The 18,462-nt window shown below is 42.3% G+C and overlaps 2 protein-coding genes across 5 annotated transcripts; both read right to left on the bottom strand.

Annotated features, from left to right (window-relative positions):
* Positions 1-117: 117 nt before the first annotated feature.
* LOC134448309 (protein JTB-like) lies at positions 118-5,103 on the bottom strand. Of its 3 annotated transcripts, none has more exons than XM_063197992.1 (6): positions 4,956-5,103; positions 4,119-4,232; positions 3,950-3,990; positions 3,300-3,391; positions 2,760-2,839; positions 118-2,135 (listed from the first exon to the last, which is right to left on the bottom strand). In XM_063197992.1, the coding sequence occupies exons 2-6, from the start codon at positions 4,190-4,192 to the stop codon at positions 1,979-1,981; spliced, it is 444 nt and encodes a 147-aa protein (XP_063054062.1). In that variant the 5' UTR covers positions 4,193-4,232; positions 4,956-5,103; the 3' UTR covers positions 118-1,978. The 3 variants fall into 3 exon arrangements, with proteins under 3 accessions (XP_063054062.1, XP_063054061.1, XP_063054063.1); XM_063197991.1 differs by lacking the exon at positions 4,956-5,103 and adding an exon at positions 4,756-4,943; XM_063197993.1 differs by lacking the exons at positions 118-2,135; positions 4,956-5,103 and adding exons at positions 2,376-2,412; positions 4,756-4,944.
* Positions 5,104-5,984: 881 nt separating this feature from the next.
* Positions 5,985-14,623, bottom strand: creb3l4 (cAMP responsive element binding protein 3-like 4). Of its 2 annotated transcripts, none has more exons than XM_063198666.1 (10): positions 14,597-14,623; positions 13,048-13,152; positions 11,882-12,164; positions 11,432-11,559; positions 11,028-11,117; positions 10,573-10,679; positions 10,133-10,201; positions 8,852-8,936; positions 8,131-8,230; positions 5,985-7,589 (listed from the first exon to the last, which is right to left on the bottom strand). In XM_063198666.1, the coding sequence occupies exons 2-10, from the start codon at positions 13,147-13,149 to the stop codon at positions 7,201-7,203; spliced, it is 1,353 nt and encodes a 450-aa protein (XP_063054736.1). In that variant the 5' UTR covers positions 13,150-13,152; positions 14,597-14,623; the 3' UTR covers positions 5,985-7,200. The 2 variants fall into 2 exon arrangements, with proteins under 2 accessions (XP_063054736.1, XP_063054735.1); XM_063198665.1 differs by lacking the exon at positions 14,597-14,623 and adding an exon at positions 14,030-14,584.
* Positions 14,624-18,462: the final 3,839 nt, after the last annotated feature.

Genomic DNA, 18,462 nt, shown 5'->3' with positions numbered 1-18,462 from the left:
AAGGTGAATGCTGTATATCCATTTGTGTGGCAGTACACATTTGTCATCTGCAAAAGTTTACAGATAATTTTTCAAAAAAATAAAATGAATTAATCAAACAAAAACCAAAACAAGGGATATAGTTCACAACTTTTACTTTTACATTTGTCTTTCTTATACATTTGTCTTTTTAGGGGCTTGAACCTCGCTCCTAAATTCCAGTGAATGGTATCAGGTATGACCTTGAGAGAAGGTCGGTATTAAATTCTTTCAGTATTAAACTTAAAACAAAGATAAAGAACCTACACATCACCAAAACAAAACCCTTGTTTTGTTTTAACCATTTGAACAAACTTTGAGTTATTGTAAACTGCTTAAACTTGAGCATCACACAGTCCTTTTCTATAAATGTTGCAACTCACAATACAACCAATAAATACAGGAATGCTTCTTCTAATAAGGACACTTCATAAAAAAACACTTCATTACAGATGCTGTTTTGCAGTGCAGTTTTGGAGGTAAACTATTCACTGAAGAGTGCAAGGCATATGACAACCAGTCACTGATATAATTATGGATCATTTTTTGATCTCAGACTACATTTTTAACCTCTAAGGTACTACGACCTTTCAGTAGTAATTATTTGCGTCACTAAATGAGGCCTCTTAACCCATTGACGCCTATGGCACCTGCAAAAAAGGGTGCTGAATGCCTAAGCCCTTTTTAAGGAAAGCTGCCCTCAGCCTATAAAAACCTAAATATCTCAGCTTCTGAAGCACATAAAAATATGCACTAAGTTGCATTTAAACGCTAAGACCCTCATCTTTCATTAGAATGTGTTCATTCATCTCAAACAAACAGAGATTTTTAATAGTAAAGTTGTCTCAAATCTCATGAGCCTGAATGTTGCGTAATGCAGCTCCAGGCGCCAGGGCCAATGTTGCGAAATGCAACATCAGGCATCAATGGGTTAAGGCAATGAGGAGAGGCAGACACATCACATCTCATAATGCAACATTCAGAACCACACCACCTGGGATGTACTCCAAGAACATTGTTCAGTGATTAACTTGGCTGACTTAACCTACAGGAAGTGATAAACATGCTAATAGATAGTCCACACGTGTCATTTACTTAAGAAAATAAGGACCAGAGAGGCTCTAAGTGTATTCCGAGAGACTCCACTCACCACTTTTCCGGGTGGTACTGCACTCTAGGGGTGCCAACGGAGGAGTGCAGACTCCATTCAATGAATGGGCTGCGCTCTCTCGACAGCGCCCCTAGCTGAACTGCAGACACAGGTCGGATGGCGAGTTTGAAGGCTGTATGTAAGTTGCCTGTGATAAGGACTGAAAGCTCGGTAACACTTTATTTTAGGGATACATCTATTAGCACTAATACATACAATGTGCCTGTATAAGTAACTTATAAGGCATGTACAAAGCAAAATCAAACATTTGTTAGCCATGTATTCGCAAATGTCTTGTTCATGCACAATAAGGGATTTATTACCAATTCAGCCTTAGTAAGGACCTAGTAGGCCTTAGCGTTTGCTTAGTACATGCCTTACAAGTTACTTATGCAGGCATTAACATTGTATGTATTAGTGCTAATAGATGTATCCCTAAAATAAAGTGTTATCGAAAGCTCCTCTATTAGGTGATTTACCCCTACCCTACCTCAAGGTTAACTTAACCTGGCTTACTACTGAACCAGGTTCTTGGAATACTCCCCTGCAGGGCACTAGATTAACACCAGTCAAATGCTGGTGAAATTTCAGTTTGGCTGGTAGAGAAGACAAACTTACTAGCCACTTTGACCAATTAGTGAGTGTGTGCTTGGCTAATAAGATGAAGTTCTACTAGCAATTTTGGCTGGTGATGCAAAAAGTTAATTTAGAGCCCTGCCTGTACATCTGCAGACATTCAACAACAACAACAACACACCACCTGTACTGTAGATCTGCAAACATTCAGAACTCCCCTAATCATGTCTGCCTTCATGAGGATTCTAGTTGTTTGCGGACGCGTTCTGATGCTCTGCGGTCCAGGACTCTGTGGCGCTTCACCACCACGAGCACAAAGAGCACCGTCAAGCTCATCATCACCGCCTCAAACCTCCAGAACACGCTCTCCTCCCGCACCGCAGAGTGGCAGCTGCACAACAACACAACACAACACAACACATGGGAATTACACACAGGTACAGCTGCACAAAATCACAACACAACACAACACAACACAACACAACACAACACAACACAACACAACACAACACAACACAACACATGGGAATTACACACAGGTACAGCTGCACACAACACAACACAAAACAACACAACACAACACATGGGAATTACACACAGGTACAGCTGCACAAAATCACAACACAACACAACACAACACAACACATGGGAATTACACACAGGTACAGCTGCACAAAATCACAACACAACACAACACAACACAACACAACACAACACAACACAAAACAACACAACACATGGGAATTAAACACACAGGTACAGCTGCACAACACAACACAACACATGGGAATTACACAAATGCCAGTTGGAAACATTATAAAAGACAAAGAGTCGCTGTTTTTCATCCAGTCAGGCTGTACTGATTGCTACACTTGGTGCAAGTGTACGTACTCAAGAACATGCACCCTGTAGTATACTTACATTAAGAGTAATTTTCATATGTAAGCTTGGATACCTTGATCAATGGTAGATATGATACAACGTATCAGTTTCACCTGATGTGTAAAATGTTTACCTTTTAAAGTCAGTCTTCTTAGAGTTCACACAGACCACCTGTTCAACATATCCAGTGGAACGACAAGCATTCTGCCATTTCTGTGAGACACATACACACAAAAAACCAAAATGTTGCATCCTTACAATGACTAATCACCAACACAAACATAAAGACCAATATAGAGTAGAGTACTTTTAAGGAAATTAAGGCGTCTAGCTGCATACAAACATTCAGTACATATAGTATACAAATACACAAAAACACAAAACACATTATTGCACAACATAGTAAACATAAAGTACATGCTTTAATGCGTATATTGCCCCACCACTAGGGAGACCTCTCTCTCTCTCTCTCTCTCTCTCTCTCTCTCTCTCTCTCTCTCTCTCTCTCTCTCTCTCTCTCTCTCTCTCTCTCTCTCTCTCTCTCTCTCTCTCTCTCTCTCTCTCTCTCTCTCTCTCTCTCTCTCTCTCTCTCTCTCACACACACACACACACACACACACACACACACACACACACACACACACAGTCCAGCAGTAAGAGTGCCATTACTCACTGTCTGAATGGCGTTGCATGGAGAGCACTCCACCTGTACCATGAAAGCCTCCATCTGCCAACAGGGACTACCAGGAACTCCAGGAACCAACTCTGCAATATCACACGCAGTAGACTAGAGTACACAAACATGGCTTGTGTTTAACAAAGGAGATACACATTCCACGCTTCTAAATTAACAATCCAGTGCAACCAGAGCAGGACTAAATCATAAGTCTATTTTGTGTAATTTATTTTTCAGTGTAGTAAGACTAACGTTTCGACATGCGTCTTCATCAGAGAAATTACACAAAATAGACATCCGTGTGGCACCAGACTCTTTTTCCTTTGTACTTGTGGCTTGTGTTTACCCTGTGAGGTGTGCCTCAATATGGTTCATGAGACTGATGCCTTGTCAAAGAGAAGTAATTACAGTCTTATTTGTAATGGCACTGCCGCAATACCACAAGGATCCCACAACAGTTGTCAGTTCATCATGAGAAACAAACCCGTATTATTATGTTTGGGGAAATGGGTTTGATAAGTTAAATGCAATGTAATGTAAATGCTACCACAGGCATGCAGTTAAACCACAGTATTTATTAGGCTGAAAGAGAATTGTGGATGGGGGTGGAGTTTGTGTGTGTAAACAAAAATATGTTCAAATCAAACCTGTAGAGTTTTGTTGCTCCAGCAAAGCAGCACCAAACACCCTGGCAAATAACAACAGGTTAGGAGTCATTGGTCAAGGAAAAAGAAAAACACAATTCCATGGCATTTCAGAGCTGCAATGTGACACTGCAGTAAGCGATACATATGTCTTTTCACAACCAGAAACTACCTGTCAGCCATTACAGCCAGGAGCAAGAGACTGGCTGAAAGTCTTGCCCACACTGCTGCTCGGGAAACACCCATCCTTTGTGTTTGCACCACAACCCAATTCCACCTGTTGTTTCTAAAGAGAAAGCAGCATCACGTCAGGAGGAGCAGGTGTTAATTTGTTTCATCTAGGAATGCAGTCAGAGTGGCTATATAGGTGCGGCTGAGGGGATGTTATCTAAACAAGTATGTAGGCCCTAGGCTATAGGGCTTGGGTTTCTGACATTTTGGGAGGTTAGCAGTACAGTAAAGTTGGCCTACCAATTAAATAGAACACACAGGTATCTATTTATCACATGATCAAATTTGATACTCACAACACTACTCACAACACAACTTGCATGTTTAAATAGTTTCCAAGCTCGCCATCTACAGGCAAGCTAGAGTCAAATGTAACAGCACCCTGAGAAACTCGCTTCACCAGTAGGCTACAGTAAAAGACAGCTCCAAAGACAATCAAATGGACTATGTAGAACATATTGCACAGTGTCGACTATTACATTTTTCTGCATAAAGGCTGTAGTAGACATGCAGATAACTTCGAATTATATGTTCTAAAAAACACCTCAAACATGAAGCTGGAAACATTTTACTTTTACCTGGGTTGAATAAACCACAAATGTTGTTGAAGTTTCGAGAAAGTTGAGAAAGAACTTCTCTCAATATCATGCATGCAGCCTATCCGTCTTCTGGCAGGCTAACCTGGACAAAACTAGCATGACTGTCCCATGACAGGATACCGACGTCAAAACACAAGCACAAATCGAGACAGAGAAACACATGAAGGGTGACAGCTTACCACGGTGATATAAAACATGTTTTGCTCCCCGAAGACGAACTTTGGAAGTCAGCCATGGCTTCTTTATTTTACTAACAGCCTGAAATGTTGTGGTGGCATACCAACTGACGGTATGTTGACTTCTTGTGTAGACTAGGCATAGCGTATTAATGGGAGAGTTCCAAACATTGGAATAAGATACTTGACTTCCCCTAGCGGAGAGTGTGGAAACGTCGGGGAGTTAAATCGTGGCTCGTTGGTCCTTTTGGAAATCTACTGGTAGGTACTTTTTTTTGTTTTTTTAAACAAAAATTATACAAACGTCCAAGACTCCATTCTACATTCTTTCCGTTCCTTTCTTTCTTTTTGTTTTAAATATAGGCCCCTCATCATCCTATTTGGCTTGTGGTTAGTTGATATGTGGCACATTTCAGTGTTCTCTTAGCTTGACACTGACTGTAGCCTACAGCATTACAATCAGTTTACACTGGTTTAAAACGTGTTTTTAAACTAGGCTACTTACCTAGGCCTACTTCTTTACACCCACAAACACATATTTTGATGACAAGCTCAAGGCTATGGTGTAGCCTAGCCCAGGGTCGGGCAATTATTTTGGCCTGAGGGTCACATTGGGTGTAGAATATGGATCGTAGGACCAGATGTCGCAGACAACATGCCTGTGCCAGCCAATGTAATGTACACTGACATAACTTGTTGGTTATTTCACTCCTACACATTGCAATATTTAGATGACCTTGATTAATCTCACACCTGAAACACCGTTTGTTTTTTTAGAATGTTAGGTGTGAGTATGGTACTGGATTTGAAAAGGCTCTTTGGGCCAGATGAAATGGCTCAGTTGGCCACATGTGACCCCCAGGCCTGAGTTCGCCCGTCTCCGGTGTAGCCTAACAGTTAAAGTCATAATTCACTGGAAATAAAACTGCCCACTTTTGAGAGACTAGCCTATTGAACTGAACTAAGTATAGGCTTATATTATTGGAGGACATAACTAGCATATTGGTGTAACAATGACAAGTAACACACATGTGGAATAAAAAAAGACCCTTTTTTATTTTCATTGGTGTTGCAAGACACAAAGTGCCTACCTTGTAGATAAAACATTTTACAAACATTAAAGCAGAACTTCTAGCAGTGAGTTTCACCCACAATTTCTTGCTCAGTACGCCTTGCTTTTATCGAACCATTTGTAAATCCTCCAGCCTCCACCTGGGCCAAACAACTGAACTGAGACAAGAAATAGTTTTTGTTTCAAATTATACTAAAAAAAGAGCTTAGTGATTTCTCACTCATTTCATGTAATTTCATTGCTTTTCGCGGACATTTATCTCCAAAGCAACTTACAGTTATTTGGGTACAGGGTATTGGTTACAGGCCCTGGCTGGCACCAAGTGGGGTTAGATGCCTTGCTCAAGGGCACTTCGGCCAAGGATGACGGTGCTGGTAAGGGTGGGATTTGAACCTGCAACCTACTGATCTTGAGGCCAGCGCTCTAACCATTGAGCCATATCTAATCATTTTCTTATGCATTTAAATCCTTTTCACAAAGTACCGGTAACGATCAAATTGAAAAGGGCATGCATAGACAAAGCCACTCGTGTAACGCAAGTACTTCAGGCTCCCCTGAAGCTATCAAGAATGGGCTCCCAAACGAAAAAAGAGGGCCTAATATCATGTGGAGGGGGCCCGTTTCCTCAAGTCAAGGGCCCATGTGGGCCCCCCGCCTCGTATAGGCCCCCGCGGGGGCTGCGGGTGTATACTTTACGCCCATGGACAAAGCCTAAACTGACACATCAGAGGACAGATTCAACAGAATCTCATTTCACCAAATGTGTACTCTGCTCTTCATAACAAGAAGAAAAAAATCATGGTAAGGGACCCATATATATGTAGCCTACCCAGTCCAATTTTGGAAAACAACTGAACTAATCTTAAAAGCTTAAAGAAAATACACATTTTCTTCTTATTAATAATGTTTCCAGAAGAGGTCTCTTTAGACTGAACATGAGAACCACCAATATTGCAATAAACAATATTTCTAATCCATTCAAGGCGGCTGGATTAAATAGTTAATTGACTTCTTAAACAAACAAAAAAATCCTCAAGATAATACATCAAGATATCCCTTGCAGTTGAAGAACAAGTATCACAAAGAGCATGTGGAAGGCTGTTGAATAAATCCATAAATTAAAGGCCAAAAAATAAATAATAAAAAATAAAACAAGATGGCGCCCCAAGATGGCGGTCACATCTCATCCGCATGAGCTGGTTTGGTCTGATCCACGTTCCCACTTCCTGGTCTGGCCGACTGCGAATGTATTGTCCCCAAGTCCATTTGATCAGCTGTCTTGGTGTCAGCCAGCACTGTGCCGTTACTGTTACCAGGCTGGCTGCTTTTGAAGGACAGCTCTACGCTGCCGTCTTCCCTATCAGGAGTTTCTGGAGGTTGTTGCTGCTGCTGCTTTGGCAGAGTCATGTCTGGAAGGTCAGACTGATTGGGAGGAGGAGGAATGTCTGGGGGAGGTGGCCCGATGTCGGCCACAGAGGTCAACCCCATGTTGTTGTTGTTGTCGGTCTCCTCGGAGATTTGCAACGATGATGAAGAGGGATCGTTGAGGATGTTTCTGGAGATGACTGCATGGAACACAATAAAAGTTTATTACCATTGTACCGCAATGGGTTAAATGATTGGATCACAAAGTATTAAAGCATGCAAATAGCACTGCTATAGATGCAAAAAATGTATAACAGTGTATACACAAGGCACACTAAACACTCTGTGATAGGGGTGTTGAACCTTTTTCATTCGAGGGGCCACTTCAAATGTTATTTTAAGTCCTCCAATGGCTGTATTATGAACACAAACCAGAACTTCCCCTTACACTTTAGGACTATATTGAAGGCAGCCACCTTTACAACAGACCCAATCTGCAATAGGTCCCCTGAAAATATAACATAATTGTTTGCAAATGTAATTTTTAACATTTCTTTACAGTAGATGACATGTCATATTTCATGTTAAATGGGACAGCATTAAAATTATGCTGGGGGGTGGGGGGGTAAGAGCCCCTCAAGGGCTGTAAATGGCCCTCGAGACATGGGTTCCCCACCCCTGCTCCATAAACTCTGTTATGCTCTTCTAGAAAATGTCTTCAATGAAAGCTCCATACTTCACCTCCAATAGGAGCATAGCCCTCCTCCACTGCTGTGGAACCTCTGCTGCTGAAGGGGCTATAGCTGGGGAAGATGATGAGGACCAGAGAGAAGATGAAAATCTGCAGGGAGAGAAAAAGCAAACGTGCATCTTTTAGAAAAGCGGCCTTTTCAGACGATGGATCCTATTTAGTGACTTTTGTGAACGAATCGATTCTTCGATGGCTCTGGTCACATCTCGTGAATACTGGGAACCGAATCACAGCTGGGAGCAACTCTTTCATTTTTTCGTTCTTTTTTTCGTTCGTTTTCAGCATATGACCTGTACGTGAGTACTTCAATTTGGGACAAAAAACACAAGTGCCTGCGTCAGAGATGCCCCCTTCCATGTGTGAGGACCCCTTGGGATGCCCCATGTGTGAGGCATGTTTGTACTATGTCACAATAACAATGTTATGGGACATTCACTTAATGTGTTTACTTACTATCGCGTTTGTTTACTCCATAAACAGTAACATGAACATGCAGAGGAGTGACCCTTTTCATTTCACTACATACAGCCGTAGACATACTAGACATCATATAGAACACTAGACTGAGCAACGCACGTAACCGCTCTAGGGCCTAACGTAACCATATTGGCCGCCATATTGGAGTGGTGTTTCGCTCCATTCAGTATAACTGGGTTGATATCGTTTTAATATGATGTCTAAGGCCGTAGACGCCGATCTGCCTTGTCTTACCATGATGCAGGTGCTGGTTTGAGCTGCCTTGCTGGCTGTCTGCTTTATCAGACTCTGCAGTTTCCTCAGCTGAGCCAGAAGCGATCTGCAAATACATCAGGATATGTCCATGATTCACTACATTTGCACTATGAAAATAATCCAGTTAGATGGACATTAGCATTAGCACATTCATATCATTAACAAAATAAATTTTGTCTGCGAAAAAATATTTAATTTCAGTTAAGAGTTGTTTATAAAATTCTCAATGTCATTGTCACTGTTCTTGTTTCAAGTCTATCTGTTCCAAAGTCCTGATAATGGCAGACTAGTGTGCATGATATCCAGGCAAAGAACTTACGCCTCAGAAACTGACTTCGGTTGAACACTTGACACTGACTTCGAAAACTCAAGCTATCTAAAAGTCTTCACAAGCATATCTGAAGGCAAGGCCTTATTTCAAGATATTTAGTCAGGGCCAACTATTCATAACCCTTACACACTAGTTTACTTCTTTGCACAATGTTACACATGGCCCCAAAGGATTACATTAAGTTTTTTTTACATCTACGAAATACTACCATACTTCAATGCATACCGAATACCACAAGTATCTAGTAAAGAGCAATGTAATATAAATTAAAATTCAATGAAGTATCCAGTAAAAATATAATGTCATGTAGTAAGTATATTTAACCCACGTATTTCAGACACAGCATTATAAATTAGCTGCTACCAGAATGGCAATGACCAAGTCGTGATGTATTACTAAAGGCCCCGTGCACTGTCATAGAAGTAGTGTAGTACTATAGTAGTTAACTTTCAATGAGCCCGTTTATATGCGCATCAATAAACCATTTATGATCCGGTTTTTGGAGTTACCGGTTTATTCGAGCGCTCATGTAAACTTAATAAACAGTTTTCATAATCGGTTTATTGCCGTTATCGGTTTATGAGAAATCCGATTTGCACAGGTAGGTTTTTGGCTAATAAACTATTTTCTGAAGACATGTATCCAGCATAATCGGATTATCATCGGGTTATTGACATTCTAGAAGGATAAGTAGTCAATCACAAGCCTTAAATTCTAGCTTATGACACACACTTTAGTGGAACACAGGCAACCGACGGACTGCATATAAACAGCAATAAACCATTTACTCCAATAACCTGTTTATTCCAATAACCTGATTATTGCGGCCATATAAACGGGCTCAATGTCTCTTACAGTGTGCCACAGGAGGTACGGCGTGCATTAAGGGGCTACTGTAATTCGTGAATCGCTGAGCCTGAGATACGCACATGTTGTGTTTCTCCAGCTGATCCACGGTCCTCTGTAACTCCTTGTTCTGGGCCGAGCAGGCAGCCACTCTGCCACACACACGCACACACACACACACGCACACGGGCGCGCACACACGGGCACGCGCGCACACACACACACACACACACACACACACACACACACACACACACACACACACACACACACACACACACACACACACACACACACACAGAGACTTGATTCAGGCAGTACTTCATTATGCATACTTCTGCACATTTGAATAGTTCGGAGTATTTAAAATTTCATGCTGTAATAGTCCAAACGCTGTCTCAGCTGGAAATACGCTCATATGGTTACCAACAGTGAGAAGTGTAGAGGCGAAAATAATGTGGAATATTAGGAATTACAAATGAACAACATGGAAACTGTCCTAAAAAAGAAAGACTAAGCCAACCTGCTTTCGAGCCCATCGATATATTCTTTCTTCCTGCGCCGGCTGTCTTGTGCTGACTGCTTGTTGCGAATCTTGCGTCTTACTTTTTTCAGAATCCTCTCCTCTGCCTTTAGGATACATTGTAAAAGGAGACACGTGATTAAAATTGATGGTAAATAGCTTTGCTGTATTTATTTGCTCTATCTACCTGAAAATTAATCAATTCTTTTGCTAAATCAGTCATAAGACTGCATAGTGTTGTCACTCCACGTTGATTATATCTTCAAGTTATGTGGGTTCTATGTAATGTATGTATGTATAGGCCTGTGCCCTTTGTTTTTTGTAATAGTCTTTTTATGTGATGTTCTGTGTATGTCCTGTCTTAAACGAGTGTTGCTCAGGGATGCAAAATGAATTTCAGTGTAAACTGACAATAAAGTATAATCATATCGTAATTTTTTGCTGAGGACATGAACCTTGGTGAGAGGGAGGTTATTGGGCAGGGAGATCCCTTCTTGTGTCAGAAGCTTCTGTTCTTCTTCAGTCAGGCGAAGATCTGGATAATCCTGACCAATACACAGCAATACAACACTGGCTTTAGTGCAAATGGTTCTGGGTGGTGTCTGATTTCAGACATTACAGACACGTAATAATAATAATATAGATGTAACAATAGTGATATAAGATTAATAACTGACATCAGAATACATTGCATGTGGGGTCTGATTTTAGACTAGGTAGGTATCAACATTATAATACCAGTAATAGATAATGATAATAACAACAACAACAATAATTCTAGTAATTATGATAATAACAATAATAACAACAACAACAACAACAACAACAACAATAATAATCACAGTTGATTGCCACTCACCAGTGAAGTATCTCCGTGGTTGGAGTCACTGGAGGAGTGGGCGGACTCTACTTTCCCCGCTGCAGCAACCAGAGGCAGCTCATTCACTATACAAGAGTCAGTCAGCAGCATCTGAGAACTCCACTCATCTGGTGGGAAACAGGAAGTTAAAAGGTTAAGAGTTGCTGGTTTAACACCAGACAGAGGCTATCTATGCAATTTCTCATAGGAAAGGTGCGGTAAAAAAAAAGTGTGAAAAGTGTGGTACCCTTGCCCACAACTACTCATTGGGCAGTACGAATGTGCAATAAATTCTTTGCCCTTTATTCGACAGGACAGTTGGAGATGCTGACAGGAAGCGAGTGGGAGAGAGAGACGGGGGAGGATCGGCAGACGACCCCGCGCAGCAACCCAGTGCCCCGCCGCTAGCCCACGGCAGGGCCTACCAGCATGATGCTTGACGTGACTTACCCAGCTGTATGGATATGACATCAACATTGTGGTGCTCTGGCTCCCTCTTCACACCGCCTGCTATGGCGCTGATGTCATAGACCAGCTGATAGACAGTGGGCACGGCGGACAGACCTGGGGGAGGAGCCTCTGCCGGGGGTCCTAAGGGGCTGTCAGCCTGGGGGTCCTCAGACATGCCGCTGTCGCTCTCCGACAGGGAATCCTGCTGAGCCCCGGAGGAGGTGTACATGTCATTAGGGTTGATGGCATGGAGCACATCCTCCGGCTCACTGTCGTTGAGGACCTACGAGGAAAGGTGACACGAGAAAGGTCTGGTTTTTAAAAATATATATTTTTAGGGGGGTTTTATGCCTTTATTTTTGACAGGAGAGTAGAGGAGAGACAGGGAATAAGTGGGGAGAGAGAGAAGGGGAAGGCTCGGCTAATGACCCGGGCCAGAATCGAACCTGGGTCGCCGGTGTAGTAACCCAGTGCCCTACTGTTAGGCCACGGCAGGGCCGAAAGGTCCCATTGAGACACAGCGTTATACATTTGCTGTTATCAGAATGGCAATGAACAACTCGTAGTGCATTACTAAAGGCCCTGTGTTATGTCATGGTAGTGTAGTACTATGGTACAGTAGTAAACTTGTTGAAAAAGGTAGGTCTGCACACTGCCGATAAGCTCCAAAAATAAACTTTATTATTTAAAATGCAACGTTTCGATCACACTGGATCTTCATCAGGCATATACACAGTAGTAAACCTGTCAATGACTATTACAGTGGTCCAATGGTGGAATGGCGTGCAATATGGGGCTAACTGTGCGCAGAGCCAATGTCACCAAAATTACAATGACCAAGTCTTAATCTGTTACTTAAGGCTCCCAGTAATGTCATAGAAATGTTATTGTTATTGTGTAATTTGAGTCTTTCCCGCCAGCAGGTACATTCTGCACAAAGAGGCTACTTCTTAGCTGTTCAAATACCAAGCTTGACAAGGAGCACAAGGAGTGTTGTGGGCATTCAAGCGCAGTCGTGCCAAGTGCTTATAGAGCTTTAGGTTTAGAAGTCCAAAATGTGCCAATACCACACTTGACAGTGGTATTTCAACCCAAGACCATTTTAAGGTCTATTTTAAGGTCAATGTGTCAACAGTTAGTACAGAAACATAATGATGAAAACATACACTTTGTGTGGACCACAGGGCATAGCTGTTCTGAAGATCTCCCTCAGTCACATTGTCTTCCTCTTTGATCCTGAAAAACACCTCTCCGTTTTCAGCATCCATGTCCTAAGGAAAATAGGGGATTGAAGACGTCTCAGATTATTGTCAAGCTTGAAAAACGACTGCCTACCTGCCTGTCCACAAGCGCGCGCGCGCGCGCACACACACACACACACACACACACACACACACACACACACACACACACACACACACACACACACACACAGCTTGAAGGCGAAGAGAAGAATAGGTGTGCCATTTACAAAAGGTGTGTTACACATGGGAGGAACTTCTTCATCAGACTGTAGGAGGAACAGCATCCTGGTGAGGAAGTGGCATATTGCACTGAGTAAATATTTTGTCACTTTATCTTGGGCACAATGAAGGTTGCATTAAAGATACTAGCACTGGCATTGAAAAAGGCCATGCTAGCCGAAATAGGAATATTGTTGATTCTTTGCCCAGTTTAAAATGGACACTTTTTTAAAAAAAAACTTCCCACTTCGTCCTTTTACTTAAAATCCTTGAAAAGTACAAGGAGCAGTCTGGTTGTACTGTAGAGCCTTTGCCCTGTCCACAGTGCTATCCACATTCAGCACACAATTGTGTGATATGTGGATATGGATGGTCCCTAGGCTGTCCCTACCCTCCTGATTGATCATGCAAAGCAGACGGCACAATGTTTATGCACCACATTATACATTAGATTATATTTCTTCCAGACGCACCCCCCCCCCCCAATCTGTCAAGCACAATAAAAGGGCTCTAAACATAAACATATAAACAGTGGAAGACAAGTTCCCAGCCCAACATGTTTAAGAAATAATAGACTAATATTTGTGATTTTGTGTAGGCTATTGACAATTGTTAAGTGTTATAAAGTCAATTTTCAATTTCTCCTGGTGCCTTTGCTGCTCTGTGTACCCTCTTGAATACATACAATAGTAATAGGCCTGTGTTGTCCTTCGATGTCTTCGCAGTCTCTGGTAAACTGGCATTCCATTACGATAGGCAGGAATAATACGGTCTTCCATAGAAATGTAACCAGCACCGAGACAGTACATTGTCGACCATGTAAAATCCTTAAGTTGCTCTCAAATCGATTAGACGAGATACACTGTTGTAGCCACAGCGTCTTGCGGAGGAGGAGTCAGACTTTGTCAAGCAGGCTAAACAAGAGTTACATTGTAGCCTACCCAACCCTGTTCGGGTAGCAAGCTCCTCAACTTACTTTTGTGAGATGTCCTGGTTGACTTGAACGGATAATTCTAATCCTGCGCATCAACTCAAGCACGTTTCTATTGCTGTTGTTTAGCCTGTTTCATGTTGAGATGATCACATGCACGTCATCAAACTACAGGACATTCCTTTTTAAAAACACTCAGAAGACATTAAAGTGGGCGTTAGTATGGAATGAATACGCGTGTATGTATTTAAATTTACTGTGGGTTTCCTATTTGGCTCTATTTTCGTGAAATGTAGGCATGGCAGCCTCAGGAACACTTACGTTCTGCGGATCCAGGATCCATGAAATCGGCACTGCCACCTATGCACTTTGTCGAATTGCTATTGGTGGACGGAGTGGCGATGGACCAATGAGCTATCTGGAGGGGATGTGTTTTAAAGATCATAGGTCACCAGACATTTCAGACGTTTCCTCCGCGCACGTCGCGGCTGGGTAAATCAACAGGTGTTTTAAAGAGAAAAATGTCTAGCATGTGGTAGAGGCCTGCGTTATATCAGCAAGGTGATAAGTTATTTAGATTTCAGATCATGCATCTGAGACAACCAAGACATAGCAAAGGCAATGACGAAGATGCTGGATCATTTGTGCTTTTTAATTAGAGGCTGAACTTAAAATGTGACACCTGTGAAGGCAGCTGCATCTTGCCCTGCATGTGACGGGGTCATCTCTGGGGAATAATGCAGGACCAAGATTCAAGATTCAAGATTAGTTTATTACGTCTTATTATAGGTTTGAAGCCTATAAAGAGTAAAAATTGTTGTGTTTTTCTTGTGTCCTCAAAAAGATTTTAAAAAATAAAATAAAAAAGGGAGGGGTGCAAATAAAGTGCCTTGTTGTCTTCAGCATGAATTCAGTAATCTAACTGCTTGGTGGAAGAAACTACTTTGGAGTCTGGTAGTGTGAGACTTCAGGCTTCTGTACCATTTCCCAGATGGCAATATGGTAACAGTTCATGGTTGGGGTGACTAGGATCAGCCAAGATCTTTTTTGCCTTCCTGATGCTCCTTCCCTCGAACAGTTCCAGTATGGAGGGTAAGTCACAGCCGCATATGTACTGAGCTGTACGCACAACCCTCTGAAGAGCTCTCCTGTTGGCTTGAGAGCAGTTCCCATACCATGCAATAATGGTCCCTGTCAGAATGCTCTCAATGGTGCCTCTGTAAAACGACTTCAGGATCTTGGGTCTCATCCCAAACTTTCTCAATCGTCTGAGGTGGTACAGACGTTGCTGGCTTTTTTTAACAATGCGCTGTGTGTGACTGTCCCAGGTGAGGTCCTCTGAGATGGTAACACATACAAGAGATACAGCATAATGTGGAAGTGAAGTGAAAGCCCAGCTGTGAAACTCCAACTCCCATTGTGACACAGCACACAATTGTGTTCACTGCACACTACAAAATTGTATTTATGCCTCACCCGTGCAAGGGGGCAGCCCCCAATGGCGAAGTGCGGCAGGACGGTACCATGCTCAGGGTAGTTCTACCTCAGTCATGGAGGAGGATGGGGAGAGCACTGGTTAATCACTCCCCCCACCAACCTGGCGGGTTGGAAGTCGAACCGGCAACCTTTGGGCTACAAGTCTGACGCCCTAACTGCTGAATGCTGCGTAATGCTGGGTTTAACTATGGCTATTGCTTTCCTCTCTTTTTATTTGTGTTTTTGGGGCTTTTTAGCCTTTGTTGACATAGAACAGCTGATTGTGACAGGAAATGAGTGGGGGAGAGATGGGGAAGGATTGGGATATAACCTATTGAAGTCAAGTCCCCAGCATAATGATACACAGTGCACTAACCCAGTGGTTTAAAAGTGGGGGCCGGGAACCCATGGGGCCCGCGAGGAGGTGCAAGGGGATCCGCAGCAAGTTGGAAGAAAAAGTACAAATCAACATAAATAGGCTAATTGAATAATTAATGTTCACCAAAATATGTGAACAAAAATAAGATGAACAATATTCCCAGTTTCAATGAGCAGCATAGTTGCAGTACCTTTTTTGACCATTTCCTGCACAGTGTGCCTTTAAGAACTGCATTATAACAATATATTGCTTCTCTGGCCATTACTACCATTGCACTGACACACAGACATAGATATGTGGTTGTGAAAAGGGGTGCTCCGAAATGAAAAAAAATGTGGCGCAACCAATGTAAGGGGGGCCTTGGCTGGAATCTACTGCTTTATGGGGGGCCTTGTTATGGTAAAATTTGCGGAACCTCTGCACTAACCCATGCCACATCGGCCCCCATTTTATTACTTTTCTTTGGTAACACTTTATTTTAATGGTTCACTATTACAGTGGATCTACCACATTAGGTACAGTGTAATAACCAGTGTAACAATATTTAATACCATGTAATACCAGTGTAATACCGTGGACCAACCCTAGATGTACGTACAAAATTGGTACATGGTGCGTGTTACACTCGTATTACACTTGTATTGTTTATTGGGTCAAAGGTGGGCCCCAAACATTTGTGAAAATTCCAAGTGAGCCCCACGTTGGAAGAGGTCGGGACCCCCTGATGTACAGTAAATTGTTGTAACTGTTGTAATCAGGGCTCTAAATTAACTTTTTCCACCACCAGCCAATTTGGCTAGTAGACATTTTTTCTTACTAGCCAAATGGAAGGTCAACTAGCCATTTTTTTTCTCACCAAAATAAACCATGCGTTAATTATGTTGCTTTTAATTATTTTATTAAACTAGGCTATGTCCTCAACACAGATAAACAATATAAATATTATACTCAATATTATTTTTCATTCCATTTCCATATACTGCACAGACAGCCAAACACTAGCCTATTACCTCACACACCATCACCCAAACCTCATACAGTATAGGCCTACAGCTCACACAAACACAGCATGCCTTCAACACTAATGTCACACACATACCAGACTTTCAACAATTATATTTTTATTACCTGCATTTCATTATTTTTCATTCCATTTCCATATACTGCACAGACAGCCAAACACTAGCCTATTACCTCACACACCATCACCCAAACCTCATACAGTATAGGCCTACAACTCACACAAACACAGCATGCCTTCAACACTAATGTCACACACATACCAGACTTTCAACATACACTATAAACACACACACAACCAAACACTGCAAAACCACATATCCCCTACACAGCATCACTTCACACACAGTGGGACAAATACCATGGACAATGCACAGAAGACAGGTGAAGGGGAGAAGAGATGAAGGGAGGAGAAGAAGACGGAGCACACACACACACACACACACACACACACCTCCAGGTCAAATTAATATTAGCTTTACTTACGATGCGCTTGGAATGACAATTACCGTTACGCTATGTCAACTAGATATCCAATAACACCACGGACACCATGCTTACTTTGTTACTTTCTTCGCTAGTTTTTGTTATCTTTTTTTTCACTTACTCTTATATCCATGTCAAACTCGTGCAGGGTCTTTGCGATGGCGTGGGCGTTATTAGGAAACGACAACTCCATCGTTTGTAGTTGCGAGGACCTCGCAAATATCAGGCGGCTTCTGACGGCAACGACACTGTTTTGACAATCAGCTGTCCTGTCCCTCCACTCCTCACGCCGTTTTCGCTCCACCAATTCTCTACTTCACCGTCACAACAGTTACTCTGCTATTACTTGCATTCATCGACACATAACCGTGCTTTAACCACTGCCACATTATTTTTCATCTGACCAAAACCTACAAAACCAAAGTAATCCGCGCTAGTCCGCTCATTGAACATATTTTATCAACACTAGTTCCAGCGCGCGGGTATCAAACACGCAGCCAATGGATGTGAGGCTGCCTTATTGTGATTAACGGTCAGCCAATGGGTGTGGGCTACATCATGACGGTAGGACTAATGTTCATGGGTAATGTAGGCGAAGTTTTAACGTTCATCAGACGGCAGCTACAGATCTGTGCGGGCAGGTGTTAAACGTTCAATCGGGCGCGCGCTACCGGCCAATTTGGCTAGTGGATGATTTTTTTCTACCAGCCAAAATGATTTTTCACCCGCATTTGGCGTGTTGGCGGGCGTTAATTTAGAACCCTGGTTGTAATGTAATGAAATGTAATTAAATGCCTTGGGCTACTCAAGGCGATTCAGCTAGACT

Source organism: Engraulis encrasicolus, chromosome 5 (genome assembly GCF_034702125.1).
Source record: "Engraulis encrasicolus isolate BLACKSEA-1 chromosome 5, IST_EnEncr_1.0, whole genome shotgun sequence".
In the NCBI taxonomy this organism is placed as follows: Eukaryota; Metazoa; Chordata; class Actinopteri; order Clupeiformes; family Engraulidae; genus Engraulis; species Engraulis encrasicolus.
Note: the sequence above shows the minus strand (reverse complement) of the source record. Positions and strands in the feature narration are given on the sequence as shown.

What these genes read in the sequence shown, in the direction of transcription:
- LOC134448309 (XM_063197991.1), bottom strand. Translation starts at nt 4,829, where the DNA reads ATGCATGATATTGAGAGAAGTTCTTTCTCAACTTTCTCGAAACTTCAA. An exon ending in CTGGCTGTAATGGCTGACAG is followed by an intron (nt 3,991 to 4,118) that starts GTAGTTTCTGGT and finishes GTTATTTGCCAG; the next exon opens with GGTGTTTGGTGCTGCTTTGC. An exon ending in CATGCAACGCCATTCAGACA is followed by an intron (nt 2,840 to 3,299) that starts GTGAGTAATGGC and finishes TGTGTCTCACAG; the next exon opens with AAATGGCAGAATGCTTGTCG.
- creb3l4 (XM_063198665.1), bottom strand. Translation starts at nt 14,092, where the DNA reads ATGGAATGCCAGTTTACCAGAGACTGCGAAGACATCGAAGGACAACAC. An exon ending in ATAACCTCCCTCTCACCAAG is followed by an intron (nt 10,680 to 11,027) that starts GTTCATGTCCTC and finishes TGTATCCTAAAG; the next exon opens with GCAGAGGAGAGGATTCTGAA. An exon ending in CAGCTGGAGAAACACAACAT is followed by an intron (nt 8,937 to 10,132) that starts GTGCGTATCTCA and finishes ATGTATTTGCAG; the next exon opens with ATCGCTTCTGGCTCAGCTGA.